This window comes from Diadema antillarum, unplaced genomic scaffold (genome assembly GCF_040938485.1).
Source record: "Diadema antillarum isolate AM-2024a unplaced genomic scaffold, OU_Dant_1.0 seq00001773_RagTag, whole genome shotgun sequence".
In the NCBI taxonomy this organism is placed as follows: Eukaryota; Metazoa; Echinodermata; class Echinoidea; order Diadematoida; family Diadematidae; genus Diadema; species Diadema antillarum.
Genome location: NW_027272454.1, coordinates 455816 through 474633, shown reverse-complemented (window position 1 = coordinate 474633; position 18818 = coordinate 455816). Strand labels below are relative to the sequence as shown.

General features: G+C 39.2%; 2 protein-coding genes across 2 annotated transcripts in view; one reads left to right on the top strand and one right to left on the bottom strand.

Moving 5' to 3' along the window:
* Positions 1-724: 724 nt before the first annotated feature.
* LOC139712210 (26S proteasome regulatory subunit 6A-B) lies at positions 725-10959 on the bottom strand. The gene is made up of 11 exons (XM_071624048.1): positions 10887-10959; positions 9237-9317; positions 8674-8799; positions 7220-7327; positions 6294-6403; positions 4873-4963; positions 3964-4107; positions 2999-3244; positions 2352-2497; positions 1795-1876; positions 725-835 (listed from the first exon to the last, which is right to left on the bottom strand). Exons 1-11 carry the CDS (start codon positions 10932-10934, stop codon positions 725-727), a joined length of 1293 nt encoding a protein of 430 aa, XP_071480149.1. The 5' UTR covers positions 10935-10959.
* Positions 10960-14848: 3889 nt separating this feature from the next.
* Positions 14849-18818, top strand: part of LOC139712207 (uncharacterized) — a 41128-nt gene continuing 37158 nt past the window's right edge. The window contains exon 1 of the mRNA XM_071624047.1: positions 14849-15187. Within this exon, the coding sequence (XP_071480148.1) occupies positions 14849-15187 (339 nt within the window). The remainder of the gene's footprint in view (positions 15188-18818) is intronic.

The window sequence follows — 18818 nt, the reverse complement described above, 5'->3', positions numbered from 1 at the left end:
GTAGATTTATAAGCATTGTTCCAAATATCAGGTAACTTAGTGTCCTTGTGGTTTTGATTTGTAATATTTTACTGAAAATGAAAATAATTCAAGATTGGCGACATAACGTACAGGAGATCAAGCTCTACAACGTGATACTAATAAGTCAATACTGTGATAACGCCTTTCTGGTTCTCAGCCAACGATATGAACATGTCTTCTCTAGTAAATGCTACATGCAGACAATCAATATATAGATTTGAGCTCTTCTTTATCTTTTTTATGCTGGAGACATTTCCAAACACTACCCCCTCAAACCCTCGTAATTTGTACATGAGATAATGAACACTTCTCTTTTATAGTTTCCTGAATCCATGTGTGTGTATTGACAGACACACATCAATCCACTGTTAACCCGTTCCATACGGGAGCCTGATGGTCTGTGTATTACGTCTATGGGGAATCTGGAATTCAGTATGGAACGGGTTAACTCCAGGGTAGTGGCGTATTGCAACTACGGCACATTCTAAACAGGAGAACAGCCTTGCGATACAATCCACTTGAAAAATCTTATTGGCTCACAGACTAGCAAACCCTTCCCATGTTTTGCTTTGGATGCACCATCACTTTCTGAGGGCGACTTCAATTTTCACAGCCTAAGAAAGAGTTGCAGAGATCTCGATGTCTGCCTTTAAGAACAAGGATTCTCAAAACCAGAAGGGGCAGAGGTGATTAGACGAATAAGTTATGCGTAATAGTTGAGGTTGGCCTTCTTCTTGGACTGTACTTCCAGAATGCCATCCATGTAGTCTTCATGCATCAGTTCTGTGGCTCCACGACGCAGCGCAATCATACCCTGGAAAGCCACAAGAAAGTGCACGTAAGACAAAAATTTTGTTAACGTGTATTTGAGAGTTTGTTCGCAAAAACCAATAGTCCATTTTTGAAGATTTTGAAGTACGGTCTCTGTCATACAGTAGAAAATAATACCTTTGAAATGATATATTGGTCACTACATAGAAAGGTATATTTTTGAAGTTATGGTAAAAAGAAGGAAATTTTTTCTTTAATATTATTCTCTTTATTTTTCTTGACCTTTAATCGTAAATATCTCCATTTGGCAAATATGGACATATTGGTTTTTGCAAACAAACTCTTAATTTGTTCTCGGATTTGTAAAAATCAAATCTAGCCCATGCTTGTTTATTTGAAGTTTTATTTCCCTTCCAATCTACAACACGACTTAAACAATGAAGCAATCAAATAGAATTAATCAAAACAATGAAATTAAATGTAATACAATCAAAGTACTGTTTTTCAGCAACATTTACGAGATCAACTTAGAAGCACCTATTCTTACAACTATAGTCATCACTAATAGTACTACATTTTGGACTACTACAGTTGGTTGAAATTCAATACTATTCTTATCATTAGCAATCATATTACTATTCAAACTGATGTTTTAGTAATCAATATCACCCTCTGTTAATGTTTCAATATCACAGTATAGAATGTCCAAGTTCTCTTGGACCTTATGTGACAAATGTTGCCTTCAACAATATTGTGAAGCTGCCTCTAGTGAAAAAAAAAATAAAATTAAAGCTTCATCACGTAAAGCTTCTGTTTATATATTGTCAGTTGAGAATGATAAGGGCGTTAAGTTGCAACCAAACCCTTAGTGTTCAAGACAACTTAAGGCCCTTCTCATTCTCAACAGACGATATGTAGTACGAATACCTAGACCATTCTTCTTCTTTTTTTTTCAACAATTTCTCCAACCTCCCCTGAGTTGGAATTAGTTTTAATACTCACTGCTTCAACACAGACTGCTTTGCACTGTGCCCCGTTGAAGTCATCTGTACACCTCGCCAGTTCCTCAAAGTTCACATCAGCCCTGTATCACACAAGAGATGTGATAAAACCTTGGTGGTCATAATCTGTTTTATATACCTGATTTGATGAATCCTTGATTCTGAATGGTTGAAATTAGGGGAGTAAATTCAACAACTGGCTGCTGCCTAAAAATAGTGATCCAAATTCGCTCTAAAATATAGTTTAAATCAAATCTATGGTTCAGGTTAGCCCATAAACTAAAACAGGTGCTAAAATCAACCATGACAAAAATCAGATGAGGAAGAAAGGACAAATAAAACCATAAATAAAACAGGAAAAGACGGCTCTACTCCTATCCAGCAAAAAATATTAGTCACATGTTGATCAGTAAGGGGACATTTTAGAAACAAATGAAAAAGTCTGGGATCTGGTTGAAAAGTGCAACTATAAGAGTATGAGGAGCCTATAAACTCGCTAAAAATTGGGACTGGTCACCCTACAGCACAGAGAAGAATACCAGAAACTGGTGAACTCACCCAACATTCATCTTTCGAGAGTGAATTTGCATGATTCGGGCTCGGGCCTCTTCGTTGGGGACGGGGAACTCGATCTTCCTGTCCAGCCGCCCGGAGCGCAACAGGGCAGGGTCAAGAATGTCCACCCGATTCGTGGCTGCAATGACCTGGGGAATTTAAAGGAGGATGATTATGATAATTGTACACGTGGATTGAGTGAATGCAGCAATATTTACAAATAGCAGAAAAACATCAGCAAAAATTTGAGGAAAATTGGGCTATCCATTATAAAGTAAGGGATTTTTAAATCTTTGGTGTAGTCATTGCTGGATGAGAAGACTACTCCACTACTACAGATAAAAATATCACTTATGTATAACACTAGAGCCCAACCACTGCTTTGACATATCTATGTCTACAGATTTCGCGAGATGCTCTTAACTGGTGACGTGTCTGACCTTGACCCCTATTCAAATACCTAATGAATTTATTATCCCAGGTGTGAGCAATGAAGTATTACATTCTTTCCATCTGTAGGCAAGAAAGAAAGTAATGCTACAGCCGACTCACTAACGTGATAACTGGGACTAGAGCCCACGTTTGCCCCAACAATGCTATGTAATAAAAGAGGTCGCAAGATGCTCCAAATTGGCAACATCAAATCTGACTTTGATCTCCTCGGATGAACTGAATCCATCGAGCTGGTTGAGGAGCTCCAGCATCGTGCGCTGCACCTCGCGGTCGCCGGCCTTCTCGCTGTCAAAGCGCTTGGTGCCTATGGCGTCGAGCTCGTCAATGAAGATGATCGCTGGGAGCTTCTCCTTGGCTAGGGCGAAAGCGTCGCGGACGAGTTTGGCTCCGTCTCCAATGAACATCTGGACCAGCTGGGGACCCGCCAGCTTCAGGAATGTGGACTGATCGCCATAAAGGGTGTGTTTAAGAGGGGAGGGGGAAGGCAAAAGAAGCAAAGGCAAAAGTGAGAGGAGAACACGATACATGGGCATGTATGTGACCACCCAGCTCAAAACCCACAAAATGTCAAACATTTGGATTTACAGTCATGGACCAAAATATGTCATTTGGGTCAACCAAATCATACAACTGCATATATGATGTTTTTCTTACCAAAGAAAGTAATCTTTTTTTCAACCTACTGATAAAATTTGGTGGCGAGGAATGAAATTGAAATCAAGACATGAACAATTTTTCTGGACCGCATATTCTTTTTTTAACAAGCTCTGCTTTCACTTTGAAATAGAACATAGTATTACAATACTTCAGCATAACACGCCCAAGTAACCCTCATCTTTCAATCCTCTTTTCTCCCTTTTCTCTGACACTGTAAAAAAAAAAACAATAACAACTATGAAACATCTCTCTCTTTTTCAATCACGTTTTGAATGGGTAAAGATTGTCCATCATTTTAAAGCTTAAAGCTGTAATATTACATGTACTCTTAACCGATATGTGTCTCCTTAATCTAGAACACAGAAAATATGTGTAATTTCAATATTACAATGTACTGCAAGGCAATTCAATTAAACAATGCACAACAATTCATCATCAGACAAACGGGAAGGTCAGAAACAAAATCAACAAAATCTAGAACACCTGTACACGGCTAAGAACCCACCTTGGTTTGAGCTGCGCAGGCTCTGGCGAGAAGCGTCTTTCCCGTCCCAGGTGGGCCGTAGAGGAGGACTCCCTTGGGGGGCTGTATGCCGATGTTCTCAAATCGCTCTTTGTGCGTCATGGGTAAGACTACAGCCTCGATGAGCTGCAAGAGACGACGTTCAAAATCAAGTTGCCATGATGCTCATGGTGCCCGATATACAGCGGACTCTTATTATAATGAAGTCCCCGGGACCAGCAATTTTCTTTCATTATATCGAAATTTCGTCATAACCGAACAAGACAATAAAAACATAGAGCACATAATGTTGCGGCCCGAGTTTTTACTTCAATGTAGCCTGAATTTCATTAGAACTGCGTTTGTTATATATGGGAGTGCACTGTATTAATACAGAATCCATAACTCGCTAAATCTGTACACTTTTATTTGTACTGTGGAACCTCATTAAGTTTTGCTTATAGTGAGACACTTGACATATCGAGGTAACTTTTAATACAAGTCCCATTCCATTCATATTCTTGTTTTTATCCATGAGGTACTGAGATACTCATTATGATAAGGAAATTCAGTGGTCTCCAACAGCATATTACACCAAGCTTTCCCTGTTCATTCTGCCCCTACCACATGCACCGCAAATTCTTTAATTTTTCAAATTTCTTAAATTCTTCAAGGAATACTCTTCCTGCTTACAAGCTGTGCATCCATTAGACACTAAGCATAACTTATAGTCTTCACATAAAACCTTCCTAAGCATATATTTTCAAGAATATCTGCTTAACTATTTTCAATCTTAGTCAAATGATTTAATTTCATATCTATTGAGTATAAAAATATCAGAAATTTCAATGAGATACAAGCTTCTGTCTGCAGAGTCAGGAAAAAATTGCTTACTCATTTTCTAATGCTTACCTCCTGAATTTGTTTGTCCAAACCTCCAATGTCACTGTACTGCTCTGTAGGTCTCTCATCAACCTCCATCGCTTTTACTCGAGAATCAAATCTGTACGAAGAAAGACACAAGTACATAACTATCCACCTTATATAGATCTGTGCTTGTAATCACGACAGATTCAATGTAATGAGGGTTTAATAAGCTAAAACATTAGCGGGCAAATTTTCCTTGGTGTATCTAACCTCCCTATACTGAGATCTCCTTTCAAGTGAGTGATAGTGTCTCCACTTCGCAATACTTATGCTAGAAAGTAGAATACCTGTATGTTTCCAACGTACAGGTCTCAATGCATATGACCACCTTCAAGGGCATTTCAAACTGCTTGGATGAAATGACCACTTCATTTCTCCCTTACAGCAGCTGTCCTCATGGAAGACTATCTGGCTTCCGCACATCTCCCCTTCTTCCTTTTCCTAGCCTTTTGACAAGGCCTCCAGGCTGAATAAGAGACTAACTGCGAGGGAACCTGACATGAATTTCTTATCTTGAACTTTGTTTCTCGCCAATTCTTGTACCAAGAAGGTAGCAGCCAATCAGCGACTGCAGCGCTCACGATGACGTTACATTCAGTATAAATACACATTAGTATGAATGTCAGTGGCTTGCTCGTCCATATCCAGCCTGCGCTGCCTGGCTGCAGTAGCTACAAATGCACCTTCACTGCCAGTGTTGACACATGATCATTAGCATACCAAGTGATATTTAACTCTTATGAACACATGAACAATTCATACTTGTGTACATCACGAGGTAGCAAGGAAAAAAAAAAACATGTTTAAAAAGACCACGTGGCTGCACCACTGAATCTTGCGTTCACCTGTTTCTCTCAGCACTCGGCGTGGCGTTTTACATAGTCTCATTCCTCAGCCACTAGGCCTTTGTCAAAAGACTACTCCTTTCCCCAACTCTCTCTTCCAGTTTGGATCACTGTAACTCTCTGCTCTCCAGCATTTCTACCACACAGATTATGTTATCCTAAAAGATAACCACCATACAAATTACATTTGTTTGTTCATTCTTCATCTGAGAGGATGGCTGGATATTTGTAGCCCATATTCAGCTATATTAGCTGGTCTCTGCTCTCTGCGATGAATGAAGGAAGTGGGATCATTTGCGTGCATGAGTTGTGACTCTCTCACACACAATGTCTCCATTTTACGTTCTATCTGAGGGACAGAGTGTTTTGCCTCTTGCTAGAGGGGATGGTATGATTACACACAACATTGCTCAGTGAGACACGGGTATCGAACTCGGGTCACTTGGGTTGAAGGCAAATGCGCTACCAACTGAGCTAACTCACTTCTGTTATCCTAAAAGATTTCCACCATACAGATTACATTATCCTAAAAGATAACCAAGGAGGATTTGTGTGACTCACTCTTGAGGTAGCGTTTCTAGGATGAGGTAGGAATCCTTGTTTACTCCTACCAAGTCTCCCGGATGAAGTTTCTCCGCATCCACCAACCCTATGACCGGCAGGAAGTACGTCTGGAAAGAGAGTAGGAGGGATGGGCATCAAAAAAGTGCACCAAAAGAGAAAGGAGGCCTCAAGATAGTATGGCTTCCAGACCCTCTGCTTGTACTACTTTAATCTACAGGATATTGATGCCCTCAACTTCAAAAACTGGACCAGATTTAGGTGGATTTGTCCTTTATGGCGAAGATGGAGACTTCGACACAGGGCAGCAACAAATGCGAAGGGCGCATTTTGCGAAATGCAAATTTTGCATGAAACTTCACAATGCTAGAAAATTAAACATCAATTGCGTGAGAATGTTATGCCATATTGAGCTCAAGTTGGTTTTCACTTCTAATTTATAGTTTATTTTGTTTCTGTTCATACTGGAGCAGTGACCAATCATGACCGTCCAATCCAAAGTGAAAAAAAAAAAAATGTTGGTGAGTTTATTAGATGCATCTTGAAAAAAACATAAATTTCATTCTATTTTCAATATGAATGTGACAATTCCTTGTGAGGTAAACCCAGACTGCAAGACCTTTCTGACAGAAAAATAGCAATGATTTGTTTCAAAAGTAGGAAAGAAAGAGCAGTTCCCATAAAAGTGTGCAGTATTTATAAAAAAAAACTAGGAAAATCCTATCGAAACAAGAGTTGGGACTTGTCAAAATTCAGATTCTTTCTTCCAAATTCAGAAAGGTTGGGAGGTATGTAAACCAAATCTACAGGGAAAAGAAAAGTTAAAAAGAGAAAATGTGGCATATATTGTATATTTTCAAGAATAATCTGAAAGTCATCACATAGCATTTGCCCCATTATCAGCATTTTCTGATGTGAAATAATACCTGTCTTGTGGATGTCTTGATGACAGCACACTTTCCTTTGCGTTGCGAGTCGAGATCAACATTAGCACCCTCTGTCTCTTCGTCTTCGTCAGGCTGAACATCAAGGAGCTGGACAGGAGTGGGTAAAATAAAATCTCAGCTCAGCATTTGTCATCACAAGAAGAAAAGGGAAATTACTTCACTACACACATGCCCTTCATTCACATGATATGAAACAAGTTCGCTTTCTCTTTTTTCTTCTTTCTTATGTAATACATGAAATGCATCATTAACCCGATGAGGACGGACTGATTTTGCTACAACACGCATTTCCCATAGACACTTGCCCGAGTATACTCAAGACTCGTCCTCAACAGGTTAATACAATAGCTTTTAAGATATTCTTGTATTAAAGACATGGTCTAAAGTGTAAATGTCTGTGATTACATTTTCTTTGTTTTTTTCTTCTTTTTCACTTAACAAATGCCAATCCAGCTCCAACTATTGTCAACCATAGGTTTAAGTTGAATCATACAGTGTACGTCAATGGCATTCAGCATAGCAAAAAAACAAGAATGGAAGCAGCATTTCTAAAATGCATCTCCCGTTTGATTAAACCAGAGGCAAGATACGATGTAAGCTTTGATATCTCCACATGCAACTTCGTTATCATTTTTTTTTATCCCCCTTCAGATCTATTGGAGGGGATATCCCTTCTTATTAACCATTAGTACCAGATGGACCCAAATGATTTACACATGAGTAGGTACTAGAATGCTTAATTGCCATACACCCTGTAAATTTGCTCTGTGCATGCGCAGTACAAGAGTAATGTGAGGTGCTGAGCTTAAAGGGGATGGCTAGTAACTGATCAGTGGAAATCAGTGGGATTGCTGAGGGATGATTGTTCCAATCCTTGTGGGATTCATTTAAGAGTACATTATATATTTATTCTTGTGTGAAAATTATTTGCTTCAGAATGGTCTCAAATTCAAGTAATGTGCAGTTTAATGTTTCCAGGTAAGCGTCCCTGGTCAGTGACGGGGCATTAATCTGCACATTACTTGAATATGAGACCGTTCTGAAGCAAATAATTTTCACACAACAGTAGATATATAATGTACTCTTAAATGAACCCCACAAGGAGTGGAACAATCATCCCTCAGCATTCCCACTGATTCCCATTGATCGGTTACTACCCATCCCCTTTAATCCTCATGGTGGGCAGTGCTAGCATACAAGCAACCCAGTAACAGCAAAATCAAGGAATGCGGACACGCATAAAAGTTAAAAAGTTTAAGCAAGCCCTGCAAACAAAAATAAAACAAAAAATGCTCCTTGAGCATGCAGAGCACATGCGTGTGGAGCGAAGGTCACCCTTAGAAAGGGTAGGGCACATGTGTGGCTCTTTGTGGACATGGTACTGGCGACGCCCTCCACAGAGAGTGAGAAAAATCTCTTTTAATGGATCATACCTCAATGACATTTGACACAAGGTACGGCAACGTCTTGTTGACTTTGATCTTCTCCTCATTCTCCTTGATCTTCTCCTTCTGCGCCTGCAGCTCGTGCTGGATCCGCATGATCTCGCTCTTCATGATCTTTAAGTGAGAGTAAAAATAATGATGATGATAATAACAATTGTAATTAATAGCATGATAATGATTCTGATATTAGTAGTACACTGTAAGCCCTAATAGAAATAATAAGAAGAAGATACATGTAACAGAAGAAGGAACTTGAGAGAAGGAAGAACAAAAACTACATATAGAAAAGGGAATGGGAAAAGAACACATTTAAGCATACACATCCATCAGTTATTAAACAAACATTTATCATGAACAACAACTTCTCAAACCAGCCGAGTTCTTCTCAAGAGATTTCATTGATTGTGTCTGTTTTAGTTTTATTATGTTATTGTCCATACAAAAAGGACATGGTCAATGAAAGAAGAGTTCTCGGGGACAACAAAATTTGACTGTATCTCCATTTCTTCTGCTGGTGCCATGCCTCCAAAACAACACTTCAATGAACGTACCTTGACTTCATTGTCTAGTAAGCGCGTCCTGCCGATGATTTCGTCTGTCGACATGCGCAACACCTCCTCACCGACGGCATCCTGAAGGAGAAACATGAATGAAGGAAACTCCTATTAAATCAAGTATCAGTGTTTAATAGTATTCTGAGGATATTACATGTCATATAGAATGTGCTTTGCCTTTGCATGTTGATGTGACTGTATCAGCCACATGGGCCATGATCTACCACTGTCAGTACGTCAGTCACTAGACAGGAAGATCTGTCTAGATCCGGAGGAGTCTTTTGTTTTAACGTGTAATATCACTCTCCTCACCGTAGACATACGGAAGGTTGTCCCATACCTCGCTGTATTGAAGCTCTTAAGTTAACCATTGTCTCTATGGAGAATTGGGTGAGGTACAATACATTGTACCTCACCCTTCTCGCTCAATTGCGTCTCATTCACAGCCCTAGTCCTAGAGTAAAAGCCCCAATTTTCGGACACTTACAAAGGTAAGCTTTTTTGCAATATTTATTCAACTCAAATAATTTTTCCACAAAATGAAATCTATAATAATGTTTGTTACATATATCAAAGTTATTTTTCTTAATATTAATTTTCTCAAACCGATCATAAAATTTTACAAAATCCCCAAATATTATGACCTAGTCAATTCCCCAAAATTCGGACAGCGTCTCCAAAATCCGGACACGCGTGCAATGTCAGTACGCAAACAAGGCCGCTGAAAAATCTGCGCGTGCCATACCTTCTTGACGCAAGGTTGCATTGGGGATGTTGCGGCGCCCGTTCGTGTCCGAATTTTGGGGACTCTGCACTTGCATTCAGCCCCTGTACATTTATTCACTGCATCGACACGTAGGGAGATTTTGAGGATACCATCACACTCTAAGCTTGCGATAAGCGAAAAATCTCGCAACAGAACGGCGTAATTTTTCAATTTTTAGCGCTTTTTCGGCGACCTCGATTCTTAACACGAGCCCTAATTTGCGCGCGCTTTGGAAAAGTTGCGGCGATTCCGCGATTTTGACGGCAAATTTTGGGATTTTAGATGGATTTTTGGAGGTGACTCAGGCATTTTCGCGTGGTGAACGAGTGTGATAGTGTGTGAAATGATGTGATATGCTTGTGCTGTGACAGTCGACTTTGCTGCCTTGTGATAAGTGGTAATTAAGTGTCCGGATATTGGAGGCCGGCCGAAAATTGGGGTTCTTACTCTAGATCAGCAAATTTAAACTTGCATACTAAAATCAAAATTTCAAGATTACATTGCACTCACCAGGTGTATCAAATATCCAAGATTTCTAAGTGAAATTTTCATGGAAAAGACACAACTACCAGCACGTTGATACTGTCATAAAGTAAACGCCTCGGCAATTGTAACGGCGAATGAGGTACCGATAATATAGGCCCGTAAAGTGCACAGTTGCCGTACTCTTTGTGCTGTGCGTAGGAGAAATGTGTAGTCCCACCTACTATCTATACCGTTGGTTATACAGAGACAAACACAAGTGTGAGTAATGGCGATGAATTACAAGAGGAAAATTTCGAAAATTTAACAGTAAACATGGAGAAAAATGAAGGAGAAGCATTTCTATAATTCATCGTGAACATACATTTACAAATTTTTTTGAAAATGTGTATAATTACCTCGCCATCTTCCCAAATAGATTTGTCTTCAAGCTTTGTCGCGGCCATTGCGTGATGAAGCACAATTCAGACTGCATGCATGCAATCATCTTGATCTTCGCAGGAGTGGGAGCCGGGACAACTGGTAGGCAAGACGTCAGCTCGGCCACTACGCAATGGCAAATCGGCCTCAACTAGGTCGAATTTTTATGCTGTTGTGGCGGTGGATTTCTTAAAAACCAACCAAACAAACAAACAAACAAACAACAACAACAACAACAACAACCAAAACAACAAATGACAAAAAATGCATAAAGATCGTAAAGCATATATTTGATAGGAACATTAATTTCCAGCTGTCTGATCTTGAGAGGGAAGTTGTCCAAGAGTTAAATGGGTAGGCCTCTATGAAAGCAGTTTGGACGTATTAAGATGCAAGTCTACTCAAAGTTCAGACATGCACATGGTTTTAATTTTGACAGCTCTGAATAAGCATGTCATCATAAATGGAACAGCCTTTCCTCCGATATGGTAGAGAACATACAATTTGAAATGGCTTCAAATCCAATTTGATGAAAATGTTGGGCCTGAAGAAAAAAATGATCAATATTTATTTGATCCGGAAGAAACTTATCTTGTCCATGTTCTACTGGCAGAGCTACCAAGCTAGTCTCACGCATTGTGAGTGAGACTCGAGCATATAGGGTCTGTCTCACGATCTCACGCATGACACCCGTTTTTCTCACTCATTGGGAGCATAGCTTAAAGAATGAAAGTGAGAGTTGCACTTGACCCTACGCATACTTCCCTTTTGTCTGTCAAAATAAGTAAAGAATAGTCACTTACCGGTAAGTATGCACCAGCTTGCACCATTAAGAGCTAAAAAATGAAAAAGCTCCCTACCGTCGGAGGGCGGACACCCAGCTCCCACACCCTCCCCTTGCTCATTTGCTTCGCTCCCTCGCTCACGCACATGCACACGCGCCGAGATTCTTAGTCATGAAAATCTCACTCATAAAAAAAAATTGAACTTGGCATCTATGTGCTGCTGTTCCACACCACTAAAGCAAAAGTGTTTCCAGACCCCGGCCAGACTTCACTCGGGAGAGGAAATTAAGTTTTCAAACTTTTGTCTATACATTCAAAGTGTTCTGCAAGGTATGTAATGTTGTTTTTTATCTAAATGGGCCATTCGAATAACTAATTTCTTGAATTCCCTTTGATTTCATAAATATTAAAAAAAAAAATCTATTATGATGATATCAATGATTACGGCAATTGCTTTGTGGGGAATGTACATTACAATGTCTGTTTGTTAGCTTTCAGCCCATTTTCAACATTACACCAAGTAAATAAAATGTATATTTTGCTCTAGAATCTATTTCTTTTTAATTATGTTTCTATCATATTCAGACACATTTAGAAAAATATCTCAAATTGTCACACCATGATTTTTACTCGACGAGACTTTTTTTTTTTTTTAGTTTTCTAAGCGAGGGACCAATTCAGTTCTTACTGTGCTATTATATCAAGTATCTCTAGAACGTTGAATATCATTAATGAGGTGATTCAACCTTTGAACGGGTCGGGTGAACAATAAATAGAATGCCTTGTTATAATTTGTCTAGGGTCGTTTTAAAAATATCGATGTAATGCAGAGATAAGAATAATATGGTATCATAAGTTCATTTTATACAATGTAAGCATTAAAATGTGTGATTTATTTCGAATATTCACAAACCATGTCAATTAGTCACGGATAGTAGATCTTCATGTTGTCAATAAGTGAATCTCTTCGACCATGCATTTTGTCTCTGAATATCTCACAAAATCTTGGGACACCCGGTGTTGATGACATGCGCAAAAAACCTGCGCATGCGATATATTTTTTTATTTAAGCTCATTAACAGCCGCGTTGCGGTCTGACTGTTGAGGTATAGGTATACACGAAAGAGATATTTTGATATCTTACTGCGATAAACGACCTGGCTCAAGTGTCATGACGCACCGCTTTCCGACAGATCAAAAAGGAAGTTAGAAATCAGAGTGCGACGAGAAAGTACATCCAAAAGGAAGGACAAAGTGGGAAATAAGAGTGCGGCCAGAAAACTAGTCAGCGAGTGGCAACTCGTTTCTGAGCTGGGTGAGATTCATTATGCAGGTCAAAGGATCATCGTAAGGTAAAATCTTGAAATTCTACTATCTGTTGTTGAAATATCATTATCACACAGTTCCTCCATACCTTGGAGATTACCCAATGCATAAAAAACAAACACGGTATATTTGCATGCCACCATTACTCCACAATGACGCGTAGGGAAAGATTTTGGCTATGTTATGGTCAAAAGTCAAGTGAAATAGTAAAATGACAGGATTTTTCCCATATTTTTAAAATGGCCGCTCAATGTATTGGCATAAGAAATAGATTGGTCAAAGTAAGAATGCTCAAATTCCTTAAAACTTGCTCAGTCTACGAGTCTTTGACAATAAAAGTCCATCCATTCATACCTAGTTTAAGGAAAGGAAACACTCGACCCGTTGAATTTTGTGACAAACATGCCATTTTTTCTGCCAAGTATGTGAAACTGCACGTGTAACATTGTCAAGACGTACTCCAGACCTGTTCAAAGAACAATGTAATATGGCGGAGGTATACAAGTCGCCATTAGGACATTTTCATTTGTTTTTTGTTTTTTGTTTTTTTTTTACTTCGCCCCACTTCATATATATTCAATGGTCATGGCCATATTATAGTTCTAATTTGGTGCAGATATCACCGAGGATATCCCTTATACTATGCCAGGTGCTTGTGCTTTAGTTCAATTTCAGGTTTTTCTTTTTTAATTATTTTTAAACAATTTGATAAAGAGATTGTCCGATTTTCCTCACATTTTCAGTGATGTGTTCTACTGATATTGCTGCATTCACTCAATCCACATGTATGTTAAGGTGAGTTTGTCCTTTAAATACCCAGGTTCATGCATGTCCAATCAGAGAGACAGTAATCCACATGTTTATTAAGGTGAATTTGTCGGTTAAATACCCACCAGGTTTTATTGTCCTATCACAGAGACCGTAATTCATTCCCTCTCGTCAAAGATGGGATGGTGTGAAAGCACTGAGCACTATCCAGCGGTCTTTTTGGGTTTCGAACCCTATACCTTCCAAGGACGCCACGCTCCTGACACGACCTTTCTGACGTCCTTGCTATCAAATGGCTATTATATCGTAATTGATCGAGCGAATGTACTAATCAAAATCTTCTCAGTTGTCCACTGTTGTCCTTATTCTTTCTGCGTGACCAGAGACTATAAAGTGAAAAATTAGTCGTCTGTATCGATAAGTAGACATTATTGTGATGGAATTTACGTGGACACGAGCTGATCTCGCTGTGCATTATTAGTTCTTTTTTTTCCAACCCCCTGTCTCCCCTCCCCCTCCCCCCCCCCCCCCCCCGGCCCTCTCTCTCACTCTCTTTAGATAGGCGTCCTCTGATTTGCTTGCCTCATATTCAGCATGCAGCCTATAATCGACCGACTTTACTTGAAGCCCTGTTCAAAGCCCATCGCTGTTCATCAATACTCTCATTGTGACATCACAATGACGAGGGCTGATTACTGCTCGCCGATCGGTAGTTTCTCCGTCTCTACAAAGACAGCTCCGTGGTTTTGTCAATAGGCAAGGTTTAGGCTCTAGACGGTCTAGAAAGTTTTCAATTGGGTTGTTTGTTCGCTGTGTTATTAAATGTCTTTGAAATACTGTCTGGAGTCAATTTCACAAGGGGCAGACTCTTGAGAAATACGTAAACCATCATTTTCACGGACTGATCAGATTTATAAACCAGCTCTCTCGAGGAACGGGTCTTAAACCCGACCACTACCGACAGAGCATTTCTGTTGTAAAGGGGAGGGGAAATTGTTTATACCCCTTTCCCTTCAAAAGTTTGGAAAGTTGTCTTGACGCTGAGATAGGGTGTTAACATCATGATTGTGGCTTTGGTTTGGTGCGTCGCCCTAATCGCGAGTAGGTCGGTAGAAGCCGAACTCAGTCCCGGTGCTCTGGCGGGGGAACCAGACACGGGAACGTTCACTCTGGGTGCGGCCCTGTACATCACAGAACAGGTCCAGGTCATTTTTGACGGGCGTGATCACCACCCCGCTCACTCCGTCAGACGTTCTGTTGAGAACAACTTCGACGACGATCGACATCGCCGAGTGAAAAGGTCGACATCTTTCGACGCCGACGAGATCGAGGCGATCCTAAACAAACATAATGAACTCCGAAGCCAAGTTTCCCCAGAAGCATCCAACATGAAATACATGGTAACATATTGTACTTATTTATTTTCTTTTGTTTAATTGTGTTTGTTACTTATTTCTTATGTATTTATGTCTATATAATATGATTATACAGTCATGTGTCTATATAACATACTTACCTATGTTTTGTTTACTAATTCTGAGTATTTACAGCATTTGGAATATTTCAATATCTCGTTTTATTTTGTTACGAATTGATCTCGTATTCTTGAAAGGTTCAACAACAACAACAATGAGAATAATAATGTTAGCACAATTATAGTAACAAGAAAATGAAGGAGAAGAAAAAGAAAGGGAGGGAGAAGATTTTAGAGGATGCCGATGAAAAGAAAGAGAAAAATCAATGATTTTTACCTTTGCTCTTTCTTCAAGACAAGTTAAGTTTGAATAAAGACATCTTGTCATATCCGTAATGTTACTGGTGCATTGCCAGGCCGATCCGAGGTCAAGATGGACAAAAGTGGGTAAACATCTTGGGCAAGTATATTCACACAGTATAACTCGAACCCATGACGCATAGGTGACCCACTTCACATCATTAGACGTTAAAACTGTCAATCTCGTCAAATTCGGATTCAAAGTGAACAGAGAATATCATTCGATATATACGTGATCTTTTTTTTCTTTGATTCTATTTGATCTTATTTCTGAATTTCGTTTTCATACATAGAAGTACAAAGTCCGTATTGAACGAACAACTAATTGAGCACAGTATGATTTGAATCAGAAAGTTAAAACAGATAAATGATTATTCAAATAGCCAACACTGGAAAAACATCGGTGTTAGATTTAACACCATGGGTATTAAATCTAACACCGATCAAACTTCAATAGAGGACCACACCCACAGGTGTTAAAAATGCACTGTGATGGTGTTGAAAAGTATTCACCTGACACTTCGTGGTGTTAATTTGACACTGTACCTGGTGTTATTTTGACACTGTACTGGTGTTAATTCAAAAATGACTCCACATGGTGTTGATTTGATATTTGTTGGTGTTAATATCAATGGTTTAACACCCGTCCAGCTTCAATAAGAGACCACACCAGCTGGTGTTACCTTGGTGTAAATTTATTTTCACATGTTTTCAAAAATCTAGTATTTTAATGTAAAATTCTTGATCGTCTTGTTTAAATTAAAAATCAACAAGAAATGCAGTTACTAAGAAACTCTTCAAAAAACAGTTTAAAATTTGGAAATTACACCCGTAGGTGTTAATTTAACACCATAAATGAGCACCGAAAATTTAACACCAGCTCGGTGTTCACTATTTAACACCGGACTTTTTGCAGTGAACGATTGTTTTAACATAGTGCAAAATGAAAACAAGCAGGCATTATTTTTATGCAAATGCAAACATAGGATCCCGTGTATCTGTCATTCAAAGACAAATTAAGAGAAATACAGGAGACCATCATCATAAGCAACGCTTGACGAGGACAATAGCCTCAAAAATGATTGTCTAAGCAATACGACATAATAATAATCTATAATGATGAGGGAAAAAAGGGGGAGAGAAAAAATGTAGCAGTGCATTGTGCAAAATGCGAAGTGTCTGCGTGAAAATGAGCTGTGAATACTTACTTATGTTTTAATTACACTATAAGATTTAGCCATCCGAGGTGAATTCTTCTTCGACTAAAGCAATTTTCGGCTTGTGAAATGTCGACTTAGAAGGTATACCAGGGCAATACTGTAAGAGACCAACACAATCATAATGATGTCATACGTTCACTCAGAGTGGTTTAATGTTGATTCGGATGCTATACGTCGAAGAATCATACATATGATTATAATTGTGTCCTATACAGGTAAATGGCACAATGCAAGTGCAATTTCATCATTATCATCATCATCATAATCATTATAAGAGTTTGTTTCACCTGATATCCTTTATGTTGTGTATTCTAAACTTTCATGGACCTGCACATAATGTTTCTTTACAACATGTCATTTTTGTCATCTCATGATGCGGACATGAGGAAGAAAACAGCCATGTTGGCTGAATCATTTGCCATATTGTAGCAGATAAATGAAATGAACTACAATCAAGAAGAGAAGTGATTCTTCAACAACTTGGCTGTACAATGTAAGAGTAGTAATTGTTATTTTAATATCCACTGTTATGATGTTGTGTATTTTATACATATTCCTCAATTTAAAGCTCGTACGACAGTTGTACGGGTCTAGTCGCTTCACGTCATGTTACCCTTGTACCTTTTGTTTGTGGCTAATACACATGTACCCCTCCCCTTTTTACAACAGCTGGGCTCTCCGACATGAACACACAATGTATAACTATTGATGGTATTGTCATCAAAGCTTTTTATGTTTGGAAGTCCTTTGTTTGTATACAAACCAGAAGCCTAGAAAATTGCATTCTCTCTCCGTCTCCCTCTCTTTTTCTTGTTAGCTCTCTTTCTGCCCCCCCCCCCCTCTCTCTCTCTCTCTCTCTCTCTCTCCCTCCCTCCCTCCTCCCCCCCCCCCTTTCTCCAGTGGCGGATCCAGAGGGGGGCGCAACCTGCACACGCCCCCCTTTATTTTTTGTTAAACACACTAGAAATAAAAAGAAAAAAAATGAAATGAAACCCGGACGTGGCACCAGAAATATTATTTGCGCCCCCTCCCCCCACCCCCTTTACAGAATTCCTGGATCCGCCCCTGTTTCTCTCTGTCTGTCCGTCTGTCTGTCTCTCTGTCTGTCTGTCCGTCTCTCCGTCTCTCTCTCATATTGTTCCCATCAGTCCGTCTCTTAGGCTTTATGGGGTGGAGCACGGGCAATGAGAATTCTATATTCTTTTTTCCCCAAGGGAAGCTGTATTAGATGCACATCAATACCATCCATCACCTCTACATTGTCAATACTCATACGCTGACTTTTATTCAAAACATTCTATACTGGAATAACGATTTTTTTGCATGACGCTTGATTTCATTCATCAAAGTAATCGCACGAATCGTCAGCTCTAGATGACGTGTTTTTTTTTTTTTTTTTGTTCAATTCATAGCGAGAACTATATATTATCACAGAGGCAGAATGTCTGGATTATTTGCGTATTGGGGCATATAATGATTGCGTGTTGTCAGCCAGTTTGCTGTGAACATTCGTTGTTGCAAGGCTAAGTTTACACGTTGCCTTGGCAACCAAGGTCACCGGCATGTAGTGGCGCACCTCCTCGCACGGTCTGATAGGAAAGTTATCAATACATTGTACTAATAGTTAGCAAGAGAGGAGAAAATAGATAGTAAACTGGATCAAATCCTTCTCTCCATCACTAAGTTTAAAGGAGAAATAGATAAGCATTATTTTAATAGTTCGCTAAAGGGAAATTCATTTTATGAGGTACAGAGCTCTATAATGATTAGGTTATAAGGAACAGATTAAATTAGATAAAATCGGTACATTCTCAGGAAAATTTGGCATGAAAAACGAGAACGTCGTGAAACAAGCGCTTTATAGATAAGGTAGTTCATGTTGTTATTTCATGATCTGTAGTATAGTCTTCTAATCTCCACAATTTCATAAGTTCATAACTCTTAAACGGATTGTCCGGGGATTTCTCTCTCTCTCTCTCTCTCTCTCTCTCTCTCTCTCAAACTTTCAGTGATGTGCTCTTCTTATATTGTTCCATT